The sequence below is a fragment of the Bactrocera dorsalis genome, unplaced genomic scaffold (assembly GCF_023373825.1).
Source record: "Bactrocera dorsalis isolate Fly_Bdor unplaced genomic scaffold, ASM2337382v1 BdCtg191, whole genome shotgun sequence".
In the NCBI taxonomy this organism is placed as follows: Eukaryota; Metazoa; Arthropoda; class Insecta; order Diptera; family Tephritidae; genus Bactrocera; species Bactrocera dorsalis.
The window spans coordinates 24,927-40,658 of NW_026038242.1; the positions used below are offsets into that span (position 1 = coordinate 24,927).

At 32.6% G+C, this 15,732-nt stretch overlaps 1 protein-coding gene across 2 annotated transcripts; it reads right to left on the reverse strand.

Annotated features, from left to right (window-relative positions):
• Window positions 1-11,099: 11,099 nt before the first annotated feature.
• On the reverse strand, window positions 11,100-12,492 carry LOC125780197 (uncharacterized). 2 transcript variants are annotated; one of them, XM_049461984.1, is made up of 3 exons: window positions 12,035-12,492; window positions 11,591-11,873; window positions 11,100-11,537 (listed from the first exon to the last, which is right to left on the reverse strand). In XM_049461984.1, exons 2-3 carry the CDS (start codon window positions 11,865-11,867, stop codon window positions 11,335-11,337), a joined length of 480 nt encoding a protein of 159 aa, XP_049317941.1. In that variant the 5' UTR covers window positions 11,868-11,873; window positions 12,035-12,492; the 3' UTR covers window positions 11,100-11,334. The 2 variants fall into 2 exon arrangements, with proteins under 2 accessions (XP_049317941.1, XP_049317940.1); XM_049461983.1 differs by having other exon boundaries at window positions 11,591-12,492.
• Between the last annotated feature and the right edge of the window lie 3,240 nt (window positions 12,493-15,732).

Below are 15,732 nucleotides of genomic sequence, written 5' to 3' on the forward strand. Positions count from 1 at the left end.
CGCATATATATATATGTATATTAGGGTGATTCAAAAAAAAAAATTTTTGTTTTTTTTTATTGGTACTCGGAAAAATGGGTTCCTAGACACCTCTAAGAAATCCCCTCCAAATATGAGTTTTTAATTGTAACGGGAAGGTCCTCCGCCTAACGGTTTTCTATTTTTTCTTATTATCAGATAGAAAAATTTATATCTCGCTTCCAACTACTTAAAAAAATATCTTGTTAATTAGGTTTTGTAGGAAATTGAATGCTCTAAAATATGGTCTCTTATGATTTTTTCGTAAACCCAACCGTTTAAAAGATATTAACGGTTGAAATTTGACTATTTTTGGAAAAATTCTTTATTTCTTATTAATTTTATAACTCAATGAAAAAAAATTATTATGAATGATGAAACACATAGTTTTGTAGGAAATTTACTGCTCTATAAAAATGGTCTACTATGATTTTTCGATTAAGTTAAGCGTTTACGAGATATTCATCGTCAAACATCAATGCATATTAGGGTGGATCAAAAAAAAAAAATTTTTTTTTTCGTTTGGTTCTGTGAAAAATAGGTTCCTAGACACCTCTAAGAAATCCTCTCCAAAAACCTATTCATAATAATTTTTTTTCATTGAGTTATAAAATTAATAAGAAATAAAAAATTTTACCAAAAATAATCAAAGTTCAACTGTTAATATCTTTTAAACGGTTGGGTTTACGAAAAAATCATAAGAGACCATATTTTAGAGCATTCAATTTCCTACAAAACCTAATTAACAAGATATTTTTTTAAGTAGTTGGAAGCGAGATATAAATTTTTCTATCTGATAATAAGAAAAAATAGAAAACCGTTAGGCGGAGGACCTTCCCGTTACAATTAAAAACTCATATTTGGAGGGGATTTCTTAGAGGTGTCTAGGAACCCATTTTTCCGAGTACCAATAAAAAAAAACAAAAAATTTTTTTTTTGAATCACCCTAATGTATATACATATACATATATACATATATAGATATATATGTATATATTGTTTTTGTTAATATATATATGTAAGAAATATATACGTGTATATAAGTAAATGCAATGCAATTGGAATATAATATATGTATGTTTGTATTTTCTTCTGAATATCGGTTTTTTTTTTCCTATTTCGTTTTCTCCGTTGAGAAGTAGGAGAAATGAAAATACCGATAGTTTTTATGTTTGCGTTGCGCTTACGTTATGATACCCGTTTTTTGAGCCTGTTTAAACGGGGTATATGAGTACAAACATACATATATGGTGTAAAAAATATTTTGTAAATATATGTATATGCATGTAATAAATATGTAGGTATATATAAGTAAATGCAAAAATAGAATATATGTATGTATGTTTGTATTTTTATCATTTATTCTTCTTCTGTTTTTCGCTTTAGGGTGTACTTTTTGTTTTTTATAAATCTGCCTTCGCTTACGGTTTAGGCAATCCTGCTTACTGCTTTACGAAGCAGAAGGGGTATTGCGGAAAATAGTGCCAGTACTTAGTTAAATTTGTATTGTGTTTGTACTTTTTTTTGAATATCGGTTTTTTCCCGTTTTCTCCGTTAAGATATAGGAGAAATGAGAATACCGATATTTTTTTTTTTTTTTTGTTTTTGCGTTTTGTTAACGTTATGGTACCCGTTTTTTGAAACTGTTTAAACGGGGTTTACTAGTACAAACATACATATATAGTGTAAAAAATGGAAACGATACACTTACATTGACTCGCATCAAGGGTATATTTGATTTTCATATAGGGGGGACAAGTCGGTGTATGTCTCCTTATGATCTGTTTTGCGGTCAGTGGCCTCCTTTCCTTGTAGCGGCCAGCTGCTCCTTTTTTCCTTTTCTTTCTCTGTTCCTCTGTGCCAGTCTCCTTTGTTGGTGTTGTGATTGCGTTCCAGCCCTCCGTGTTGATACTTGTGTTGTTTAACTTCGTTGGTTTAATTTCGCGCCCGTTTTCCGTTTATCCGTTTAGTTGTGTGTTCTTAGTTTTTTTTTTTTTGTTTTATCGCGCCCGTTTGTTGGTTGCTGAACGTACATATGTATATGTATGTATGTATTTTTTAGTTTCACAACTCCACTCTTTGTTTTTTTTTTTTTTGTTTCTTTAAGCTCACCACTCTTTTTTGTTTTACACTGTGTTTATTGCACTTAAATTTTCACTCCACTGTATTTATAAATATATACATATATACTTTGTGGTGTTTTCCATAGTTTTGTCACCTCGTATTTCACGATTTTTTTTTTTTTTTTTTTTGTTAAGTGCACTTTTGTGTATTGTATTACATATGTGCTCACTTTTAATTTTTTTCTTTCCAATGTGTTCACTTTTTCCTGTTTCTTTTTACCACTGTAACTTTATGTTATATATATATGTATTGGGGTTTTTTTTTTCTTTTCACAATGTGTTCACTTTTTTATGTTTCTTTGTACCACTGTAATTAATATGTTTAATATATATGTATTGGGTTTTTTTTTTTTTTTTTTTCACAATGTGTTCACTTTTTTATTTTTATTACTTTGACCACTGGTGCCGTCCAGTACGGCTTCGAAGGACCATAGATATTTGCACAAAACTCGCGGCACTTACCTCGCAATATAGAGTTAAGATGCACAAAACGAAAAACGCTGAAAAAGCACGAAGGAACGCAAGGCGACTGTCTGAGTTCGCGGTCGAAATCAAAAAGAGGCTGGTGCCTTGTCTGTCGGTCCCTTTTGTTTCTTTTTGTGCGGTGTCCTCATGTGTGTTAAATTCGTGATGTTGATATTGTGTGCGTGTGATGTGAAATGTGATGATGATGTGAAATGAAATGAAGATGTGGTGTAGAATGATGATGTGGTGAATGTAATGTGTGTGGTGTAGAAGTGTAATGTTGTGAGGGGGGGCTGAGACTCATTTAGCCAAGCATAAATATGTATAGTTCATATTTTTACGCAACTTGGTATCGATTTCTTAGTGCATATGTACTAAAAAATCGATTCTACGCCTTAATATAAGATTGTGAATTTTTTCCAAATTTACTGTCGTTATGGCTATATGACATCTCCAATAACCTCAAAACGGTTAATTAGCATAAATATGTATAGTTCATATTTTTACGCAACTTGGTATCGGTTACTTAGTGCATATGTACTACAAAATCGATTCCACACCTTAATATAAGATTGTGAAATTTTTCCAAACGCACTGTCGTTAAGGCTATATGACAACTCCAATAACCTCAAAACAGCTAATTAGCATAAATATGTATAGTTCATATTTTTACGCAACTTGGTATCGATTGCTTAGTGCATGTGTACTAAAATATCGATTCTACACCTTAATATAAGATTGTGAAATTTTTCCAAATACACTGTCGTTACGGCTATATGATAATAGCCTCAAACCTCAAAACGGCTTATTAGCATAAATATGTATAGTTCATATTTTTACGCAACTTGGTATCGATTGCTTAGTGCATATGTACTAAAAAATCGATTCTACGCCTTAATATAAGATTGTGAAATTTATCCAAATACACTGTCATTATGGTTATGTGGCAACTCCAATAACCTCAAAACGGCTTATTAGCATAAATATGTATAGTTCATATTTTTACGCAACTTGGTATCGATTGCTTAGTGCATATGTACTAAAAAATCGATTCTACGCCTTAATATAAGATTGTGAAATTTATCCAAATACACTGTCATTATGGTTATGTGGCAACTCCAATAACCTCAAAACGGCTTATAAGCATAAATATGTATAGTTCATATTTTTACGCAACTTGGTATCGATTGCTTAGTGCATATGTACTAAAAAATCGATTCTACACCTTAATATAAGATTGTGAAATTTATCCAAATACACTGTCGTTATGGCTATATGACATCTCCAATAACCTCAAAACGGTTAATTAGCATAAATATGTATATTGCATATTTTTACGCAACTTGGTATCGACTACTTACTGCATATGTAATACAAAATCGATTCTACACCTTAATATAAGATTGTGAAATTTTTCCAAATACACTGTCGTTATGGCTATATGACAACTCCAATAACCTCAAAACGGCTTATTAGCATAAATATGTATAGTTCATATTTTTACGCAACTTGGTATCGATTGCTTAGTGCATATGTACTAAAAAATCGATTCTACACCTTAATATAAGATTGTGAAATTTTTCCAAATTCACTGTCATTATGGTTATGTGGCAACTCCAATAACCTCAAAACGGCTTATTAGCATAAATATGTATAGTTCATATTTTTACGCAACGTGGTATAGATTGCTTAGTGCATCTGTACTAAAAGATCGATTCTACACCTTAATATAAGATTGTGAAATTTTTCCAAATACACTATCGTTACGGCTATATGACATCTCCAATAACCTAAAAACGGTTAATTAGCATAAATATGTATAGTTCATATTTTTACGCAACTTGGTATCGATTGCTTAGTGCATATGTACTAAAAAATCGATTCTACACCTTAATATAAGATTGTGAAATTTATCCAAATACACTGTCGTTATGGCTATATGACATCTCCAATAACCTCAAAACGGTTAATTAGCATAAATATGTATATTGCATATTTTTACGCAACTTGGTATCGACTACTTACTGCATATGTAATACAAAATCGATTCTACACCTTAATATAAGATTGTGAAATTTTTCCAAATACACTGTCGTTATGGCTATATGACAACTCCAATAACCTCAAAACGGCTTATTAGCATAAATATGTATAGTTCATATTTTTACGCAACTTGGTATAGATTGCTTAGTGCATGTGTACTAAAATATCGATTCTACACCTTAATATAAGATTGTGAAATTTTTCCAAATACACTGTCGTTATGGCTATATGACAACTCTAATAACCTCAAAACACCTAATTAGCATAAATATGTATAGTTCATATTTTTACGCAACTTGGTATAGATTGCTTAGTGCATATGTACTAAAAAATCGATTCTACACCTTAATATAAGATTGTGAAATTTTTCCAAATACACTGTCGTTACGGCTATATGACATCTCCAATAACCTCAAAACAGCTAATTAGCATAAATATGTATAGTTCATATTTTTACGCAACTTGGTATCGGTTACTTAGTGCATATGTACTACAAAATCGATTCCACACCTTAATATAAGATTGTGAAATTTATCCAAATACACTGTCGTTACGGCTATATGACATCTCCAAAAACCTCAAAACAGCTAATTAGCATAAATATGTATAGTTCATATTTTTACGCAACTTGGTACAGATTGCTTAGTGCATGTGTACTAAAATATCGATTCTACACCTTAATATAAGATTGTGAAATTTTTCCAAATACACTGTCGTTACGGCTATATGACATCTCCAATAACCTCAAAACAGCTAATTAGCATAAATATGTATAGTTCATATTTTTACGCAACTTGGTATCGGTTACTTAGTGCATATGTACTACAAAATCGATTCCACACCTTAATATAAGATTGTGAAATTTTTCCAAATCCACTGTCGTTATGGCTATATGACAACTTCAATAACCTCAAAACGGTTAATTAGCATAAATATATATAGTTCATATTTTTACGCAACTTGGTATCGAGTGCTTAATGTATATGTACTAAAAAATCGATTCTACACCTTAATATAAGGTGCAGTCCTAATGCACTGTCGTTATGGCTATATGACATCTCCAATAACCTCAAAACACCTAATTAGCATAAATATGTATAGTTCATATTTCTACGCAACTTGGTATCGATTGCTTAGTGCATCTGTACTAAAAAATCGATTCTACGCCTTAATATAAGATTGTGAAATTTTTCCAAATTTACTGTCGTTATGGCTATATGACATCTCCAATAACCTCAAAACGGTTAATTAGCATAAATATGTATAGTTCATATTTTTACGCAACTTGGTATAGATTGCTTAGTGCATCTGTACTAAAAGATCGATTCTACACCTTAATATAAGATTGTGAAATTTTTCCAAATACACTATCGTTACGGCTATATGACATCTCCAATAACCTCAAAACGGTTAATTAGCATAAATATGTATAGTTCATATTTTTACGCAACTTGGTATCGATTGCTTAATGTATATGTACTAAAAAATGGATTCTACACCTTAATATAAGATTGTGAAATTTTTCCAAATACACTGTCGTTACGGCTATATGACATCTCCAATAACCTCAAAAGAGCTAATTTTCATAAATATGTATAGTTATTATTTTTACGCAACTTGGTATCGATTGCTAAGTGCATATGTACTAAAAAATCGATTCTACACCTTAATATAAGATTGTGAAATTTATCCAAATACACTGTCGTTACGGCTATATGACATCTCCAAAAACCTCAAAACAGCTAATTAGCATAAATTTGTATAGTTCATTGTTTTACGCAACTTGGTATAGACTGCTTAGTGCATGTGTACTAAAATATCGATTCTACACCTTAATATAAGATTGTGAAATTTTTCCAAATACACTGTCGTTATGGCTATATGATAACTCTAATAACCTCAAAACGGTTAATTAGCATAAATATGTATAGTTCATATTTTTACGTAACTTGGTATCGGTTACTTAGTGCATATGTACTACAAAATCGATTCCACACCTTAATATAAGATTGTGAAATTTTTCCAAACGCACTGTCGTTATGGCTATATGACAACTCCAATAACATCAAAACGGTTAATTTGCATAAATATGTATAGTTCATATTTTTACGCAACTTGGTATCGACTACTTACTGCATATGTAATACAAAATCGATTCTACACCTTAATATACGATTGTGAAATTTTTCCAAATACACTGTCGTTATGGCTATATGACAACTCCAATAACCTCAAAACGGCTTATTAGCATAAATATGTATAGTTCATATTTTTACGCAACTTGGTATCGATTGCTTAGTGCATATGTACTAAAAAATCGATTCTACACCTTAATATAAGATTGTGAAATTTTTCCAAATTCACTGTCATTATGGTTATGTGGCAACTCCAATAACCTCAAAACGGCTTATTAGCATAAATATGTATAGTTCATATTTTTACGCAACGCGGTATAGATTGCTTAGTGCATATGTACTTAAAAAATCGATTCTACACCTTAATATAAGATTGTGAAATTTTTCCAAATACACTGTCGTTACGGCTATATGATAATAGCCTCAAACCTCAAAACAGCTAATTAGCATAAATATGTATAGTTAATATTTTTACGCAACTTGGTATCGATTGCTAAGTGCATATGTACTAAAAAATCGATTCTACGCCTTAATATAAGATTGTGAAATTTATCCAAATACACTGTCGTTACGGCTATATGACATCTCCAAAAACCTCAAAACAGCTAATTAGCATAAATATGTATAGTTCATATTTTTACGCAACTTGGTATAGATTGCTTAGTGCATGTGTACTAAAATATCGATTCTACACCTTAATATAAGATTGTGAAATTTTTCCAAATACACTGTCGTTATGGCTATATGACAACTCTAATAACCTCAAAACACCTAATTAGCATAAATATGTATAGTTCATATTTTTACGCAACTTGGTATCGATTGCTTAGTGCATATGTACTAAAAAATCGATTCTACGCCTTAATATAAGATTGTGAATTTTTTCCAAATACCTTTTCGTTACGGCTATATGACACCTCCAATAACCTCTAAACAGCTAATTAGCATAAATATGTATAGTTCATATTTTTACGCAACTTGGTATCGATGGCTAAGTGCATATGTACTAAAAAATCGATTCTACGCCTTAATATAAGATTGTGAAATTTATCCAAATACACTGTCGTTACGGCTATATGACAACTCTAATAACCTCAAAACACCTAATTAGCATAAATATGTATAGTTCATATTTTTACGCAACTTGGTATCGACTACTTACTGCATACGTAATACAAAATCGATTCTACACCTTAATATAAGATTGTGAAATTTTTCCAAATACACTGTCGTTATGGCTATATGACAACTCCAATAACCTCAAAACGGCTTATTAGCATAAATATGTATAGTTCATGTTTTTACGTAACTTGGTATCGGTTACTTAGTGCATATGTACTACAAAATCGATTCCACACCTTAATATAAGATTGTGAAATTTTTCCAAATTCACTGTCATTATGGTTATGTGGCAACTCCAATAACCTCAAAACGGCTTATTAGCATAAATATGTATAGTTCATATTTTTACGCAACTTGGTATCGATTGCTTAGTGCATATGTACTACAAAATCGATTCTACACCTTAATATAAGATTGTGAAATTTTTCCAAACGCACTGTCGTTAAGGCTATATGACAACTCCAATAACCTCAAAACAGCTAATTAGCATAAATATGTATAGTTAATATTTTTACGCAACTTGGTATCGATGGCTAAGTGCATATGTACTAAAAAATCGATTCTACGCCTTAATATAAGATTGTGAAATTTATCCAAATACACTGTCGTTACGGCTATATGACAACTCTAATAACCTCAAAACACCTAATTAGCATAAATATGTATAGTTCATATTTTTACGCAACTTGGTACAGATTGCTTAGTGCATGTGTACTAAAATATCGATTCTACACCTTAATATAAGATTGTGAAATTTTTCCAAATACACTGTCGTTATGGCTATATGACAACTCTAATAACCTCAAAACACCTAATTAGCATAAATATGTATAGTTCATATTTTTACGCAACTTGGTATCGGTTACTTAGTGCATATGTACTACAAAATCGATTCTACACCTTAATATAAGATTGTGAAATTTTTCCAAATACACTGTCGTTATGGCTATATGACATCTCCAATAACCTCAAAACGGTTAATTAGCATAAATATGTATAGTTCATATTTTTACGCAACTTGGTATCGACTACTTACTGCATACGTAATACAAAATCGATTCTACACCTTAATATAAGATTGTGAAATTTTTCCAAATACACTGTCGTTATGGCTATATGACAACTCCAATAACCTCAAAACGGCTTATTAGCATAAATATGTATAGTTCATATTTTTACGCAACTTGGTATCGGTTACTTAGTGCATATGTACTACAAAATCGATTCCACACCTTAATATAAGATTGTGAAATTTTTCCAAATACACTGTCGTTATGGCTATATGACATCTCCAATAACCTCAAAACGGTTAATTAGCATAAATATGTATAGTTCATATTTTTACGCAACTTGGTATAGATTGCTTAGTGCATGTGTACTAAAATATCGATTCTACGCCTTAATATAAGATTGTGAAATTTTTCCAAATACACTGTCGTTATGGCTATTTGACAACTCTAATAACTTCAAAACAGCTAATTAGCAAAAATATGTATAGTTCATATTTTTACGCAACTTGGTATCGAGTGCTTAGTGCATGTGTACTAAAAAATCGATTCCACACCTTAATATAAGATTGTGAAATTTTTCCAAATACACTGTCGTTATGGCTATATGACAACTCCAATAACCTCAAAACGGTTAATTAGCATAAATATGTATAGTTCATATTTTTACGCAACTTGGTATCGATTGCTTAGTGCATGTGTACTAAAAAATCGATTCTACACCTTAATATAAGATTGTGAAATTTTTCCAAATACACTGTCGTTATGGCTATATGACATCTCCAATAACCTCAAAACAGCTAATTAGCATAAATATGTATAGTTCATATTTTTACGCAACTTGGTATCGATTTCTTAGTGCATATGTACTAAAAAATCGATTCTACACCTTAATATAAGATTGTGAAATTTTTCCAAATACACTGTCGTTATGGCTATATGACATCTCCAATAACCTCAAAACAGCTAATTAGCATAAATATGTATAGTTCATATTTTTACGCAACTTGGTATCGATTGCTTAGTGCATATGTACTAAAAAATCGATTCTACACCTTAATATAAGATTGTGAAATTTTTCCAAATACACTGTCGTTACGGCTATATGACATCTCCAATAACCTCAAAACGGCTTATTAGCATAAATATGTATAGTTCATATTTTTACGCAACTTGGTATAGATTGCTTAGTGCATGTGTACTAAAATATCGATTCTACACCTTAATATAAGATTGTGAAATTTTTCCAAATACACTGTCGTTATGGCTATATGATAACTCTAATAACCTCAAAACGGTTAATTAGCATAAATATGTATAGTTCATATTTTTACGTAACTTGGTATCGGTTACTTAGTGCATATGTACTACAAAATCGATTCCACACCTTAATATAAGATTGTGAAATTTTTCCAAACGCACTGTCGTTATGGCTATATGACAACTCCAATAACCTCAAAACGGTTAATTAGCATAAATATGTATAGTTCATATTTTTACGCAACTTGGTATCGAGTGCTTAATGTATATGTACTAAAAAATCGATTCTACACCTTAATATAAGATTGTGAAATTTTTCCAAATACACTGTCGTTATGGCTATATGACAACTCCAATAACCTCAAAACGGTTAATTAGCATAAATATATATAGTTCATATTTTTACGCAACTTGATATCGAGTGCTTAATGTATATGTACTAAAAAATGGATTCTACACCTTAATATAAGATTGTGAAATTTTTCCAAATACACTGTCGTTATGGCTATATGACAACTCCAATAACCTCAAAACAGCTAATTAGCATAAATATGTATAGTTAATATTTTTACGCAACTTGGTATCGATGGCTAAGTGCATATGTACTAAAAAATCGATTCTGGTGGTTTGCGGACCCGATCTCCAGTTCTATTACTCCTATGCAAATTGGCCTGGGATACTCACGATTCTCGCGTCTTGCGGAATAGTTGTTTGTTCCGCAGAATGGAAAACGGCTGGCGTCCAATTCAGAATGGAATCATTCTAGGTGATTCAGCATATCCGCTGAAAGATTGGCTGATTCCTCCACTATCTAATAATAGAAGATTCCTCAATGCCCATAAATCAATCAGAAGAGTTGTGGAAAATGCAATTTGTATTTTAATTGAAAAATTTCCCATTTTAAATTATTTGCGTGAGACCCCAAAAATGGCCAGCGATGTTTTTACTTGTGCGGTCACACTTTGCAATTTTTCACGCACTGAAGAAGATGAAAACTATACAATTACTAACCTTAGTGACTCCGATAATGTAGAAGAAGTCAGCCAAACCATAACAGACATTAGAGGCCAAGCTAGGCTACAAACTATTTTAAATTATTTTAATTAATTTACAAATAAGAAAAATATTAATAAAAAAAGTATAAAGAACAAAAAGTTGTAACTAAAAAAATAAGGGGGTGTATGCCCCCTTACGGCCCATACATTTTTGCTCCAAAATTTTAATCTGAAGAGCTTTATTTTTCAAGTGAAAATTTTTATTCTGCAGCTTCAAGTTTTCGATCTGGCACTCCACCTTTTCATCCATCTTCAATTTTTTAATTTCTGCTTCCCCGTGGGCGGAAGAACCATTTTCCATATATCGCTCTAAATTAAAAAAAAGATGGGACAAATTTTAAATATAATTTAATGGTACTCACTTCTTTTTCGGGAGCTCTCAGGCATAGGCACTGGCTTTTCTTCCTTCTTGGTAGCAGTCACTTCCGTAATTACCAACGGTGAGTTACTGTCATTGCTTTCATTTAATGTGATGCCAATCAAATCTTGCAATGACATATCCTCACCATCATTCTCTTGGGGCCGAATACCATCGCAGGTTGGTGACTCCTTCCCAATCACTTCTAATACCAGGGTATCCAACTCGGATAATTTACAGCCCCTGCCTCCAGCCGCCCCTGTCTTTCTGGAGTTGTCCATTTTGGCCTTAATTTGAAAAATTGCTATATAAATTTTTAACACTTTTTTAAGTAAACTCATCAGTGTCGCCCGTTTGATGTTTGCCCAAAAAACAACACGTACGTATTTGGCGTCTTCTGCACTTGAAACCAGTCCAATTGTAGTTTACAGTTTATCGCTAAACTTACCAAAGAGAATGTCTTTGGCAGCTAAGATCTCCCGCACTACACTAATTTTGTTATGTTCATTTGCCAGTTTTACAAATAAACAATTTTTAACTTTTTTATAAACACAACAAGTGGGCAAACAACATAAAACACACACAACATGTGTTTTGATTGATTAGGGATGTGATAACAATCAAAACAAATTATCGATATACATATATTTACACATACATATGTTTAATTTATCAAAATAACTTTATAAAAATATTTTATTTTATTTAAAAATTCACAAGTATACAAGAACTTGTAATTGTAGAAATTGTAGTTTACAAGTGCAGAAAACTACAAGTGTTGTCAAAATTTTAATGAAACGCAATTTATCAACACTTGTGAAAATTAAACTTGTGATTGTAACTTGTAAACTTGTAGAATTGTAGTTTAGTGAAATAGGCCCCTGGTTGCGATAAAAATACTTGATGTGAGTTTAAATTCTGCTTAAAGTCAATACCAACGCAACGCTTTACTGGACCAATATCTTTCATTTCAAATGATTCGCTTAAAGCCTTCTTGATACTTTTTAGTAACATATTATCGTTTGATGCTAGTAACAAATCGTCTACATATATTGTTAGTATTAAAATTTGTTTACCTTTTTGTTTGATAAAAAGACATGGATCTTGTGTAGATGCTTCCAAACCAAGCTGTTTCAATTTAGTTGTCAATCGATTGTACCACATCAAACCGGATTGTCGTAGTCCGTATAGGGCCTTTTTCAGTAAACATACGGGATTACGGTTTTTCATCGCTGTAAGCCACTTGTCTGCAGTCTCTTCGACATTTTTACTATGCTTTGTTATACCCTGACTACCTGTAGGCTCACCTGATTTTATTTTGTTCAAAACTTCAATTAACATTTCTGGGACTTCCAAGTATACGGCTTCTTCTAATTCTCCATTGAGATACGCAGTAACGACATCCATTTGATGGATTTCTAAGTCCATTTTGGCTGCCATTGCTGCAAGCAAACGAATTGATGTATACCGTGCCACCGGCGAGTAAGTATCGTGGAAATCCTCCCCTTGACGTTGAGCATATCCTTTCGCAACGAGACGTGCTTTCTTCTGACCATTTTCTTTCGTTCGCAGTACTAAACGGCTACCAATAATTTTGCTGTTTTTAGGTTGATTGATTATGTCCCATGTTTCGTTTGAAATTAATGCCAAATACTCATCTTCAATAGCCTTCTTCCATTCTAATGAATAATTACTAGTATCTTCTTCGAACCAACTTGACGGAGTTTCGTTTATACCAACACATGCCAATTCACTTATTTCAGACTCTTCGTCTTTATGCTGAGTTTCGCAATTGTTTTCTTTTGTATGCTGATAAACCTTTTTCGGTCTTCCGCGCAAACCAGTCTTAAGCTTTTTCGGACGACCTTTACCACGTTTAACTTCTGTTTCATTTTGGTCACTGTTGCACGTTTCAAACTCACTTGCTGTTTCATCACAGTCTTGCATTGATACCGATTTTTCAAGCGTCTTTGTTTCTAATTCAATAGTATTATTTTGCATTTCGATTATTTCTTCATATTCGTTTTTAAAACCGAATTCGTCTATAAATTTAACGTCACGACTAATGATAATGTCTCGTTTATTTTTGGACCATAAGCGATAAGCTTTCGATTCGGATGAATATCCGACAAATACACACTGTTCAGATCGAGACTCGAATTTACCTTTCGATTGTTGTTTGTTTAACACATAGGCTTTTGAGCCAAACACTTTCATATGAATAACTGTTGGAATTTTACCAGTCCATGTTTTATGTGGGACTTCTCCCGTAGATTTTGTAATACACCGATTTCTTATATAGCATGAAGTGTTTATTGCTTCAGCCCAGAACGAAGGAGGAACACCAGCTTGCTTCATCAAGCACCTAGCCATCTCCACTAGCGTCCTGTTCTTACGCTCGGCAACTCCGTTTTGCTGTGGAGTGTACGGGGTTGTTAAACGTCGTTTAATTCCGTATTTTTGCAAAAATAAATCAAATTCGCGATTACAATATTCGCGCCCATTGTCAGATTGCAATGCTTTTATTCTTTTACCCGTGAATGTCTCTGCCGCACTTTTAAACTTTTTGAACGCTTCTAGCACATCTGACTTTTGCCTTATAAAATGAATTTCACACCATCGAGATTTGTCATCAATGAATGTGACGAAATAATTTTTTCCACCGTTTGAACTGCACCGCATAGGACCACATACATCACTATGCACTATTTCTAGTAAATCATTGGTACGATTATTAGAATTTTTGGGAAAAACTATACGCGTTTGCTTCTCACTCAAACATATTTCACATGCCGATAAACTTTCTTTTGTGTTTACTTTTAGTCCATGCACATCGCCGTTTTTGGCCATTTCTTTTAAATCTCGCTCGTTTAGATGACCCATTCGGCAGTGCCATAGATTTAAATCACTTATATTCTGAGCTAAATATGCACTATTTTTACTGTCTTTCATAAAATATAAATTGCCATTTCGTTCTGCAGTAAACAACACTGTTTCGTTTTTATCTATAACAATCGCATCGTTTTTGCGAAAATGTACTTCATACCCTTTGTCCGTCATTTTCGACACTGACAACAAATTAGTACGTAAATCTGGCACATAAAGCACACCTGTTAATGTTATATTCTTTTCGAAACCTTTCTCGTCTATTTTCACTTTAATGTCTCCTGCACCAGTGATTTTCGTAGAATCGTTATTGGCTAAACTTAACACTTGATTCAATTCTTTAACTTCAAGAAAATTATTTTTGTTAGAACTCATGTGCGAAGTGCACCCACTGTCTAAACACCAGTTGTCAATTCCATTTGGACACAAAAAAACAGATTCGGTTCCTCTAAGAAAAGCATTTTTCTCTTCACTTTTGTTTGCACTGTGATTGTTACGGTTATTCAAACGACAATTTTTTGCATAATGACCGTTTTTACCACACTTATAGCAACAAAAATTTCGTTTCGTTTCACCACTGAATCGATCGTTGCTGTTTTTGCTTTTGTTGTATACACTTGCTTTTGTCATATTTTTTGCTTATAGAGCATCACTCTCACTACGCTCATTTTTTGCTTTTCGCGATTCCCACTCTTCTAATATTTTTACACGAAGCATTGCGGGCTTTGGCAAATCATCACGTGTTTCAAGTGCACACCGAAATGTTTCATATGAGTCTGGTAAGCTATATAACAGTAAGATTGCGAGCAAATCGTCACCGATTTCAACCCCTACTTCCTTTAACTTAGCGACCGCGTCAAAAAAATCATTTAAATGGTTTCTAACCAAATCGCACTCTTTCATACGTGACAGCGCCACTCTCTTTAACAATGTTGCTTTTCTAGCGGGGCCTTTCGACTCGTATACCGTTTGCAATTTTTGCCACATTTTCTGTGAGGTTGTGCACTAAGAAATTTGATTTAATTCTGTGGGACTTATTGCAAGCATAATATCCGCACACGCCTTTTCGTCGTTTATTTTCCATAAAATTGCGGCTGCTTCATCAACTGGACATTCCGTTTTACCACTTGCGTATGCCCATAAATCGTTTTTTACTAAAACTGCGCGCATGTGTAGCTTCCACGTGTCGTAATTTTCCGCGTTTAGCGGCTCGATACGTGCGACTCCTGCCATGCTCAAAATTTCTTTTTGAAATTTATA

What these genes read in the sequence shown, in the direction of transcription:
- LOC125780197 (XM_049461983.1), bottom strand. Translation starts at nt 11,927, where the DNA reads ATGAGTTTACTTAAAAAAGTGTTAAAAATTTATATAGCAATTTTTCAA. An exon ending in TGAGAGCTCCCGAAAAAGAA is followed by an intron (nt 11,538 to 11,590) that starts GTGAGTACCATT and finishes TTTTTAATTTAG; the next exon opens with AGCGATATATGGAAAATGGT.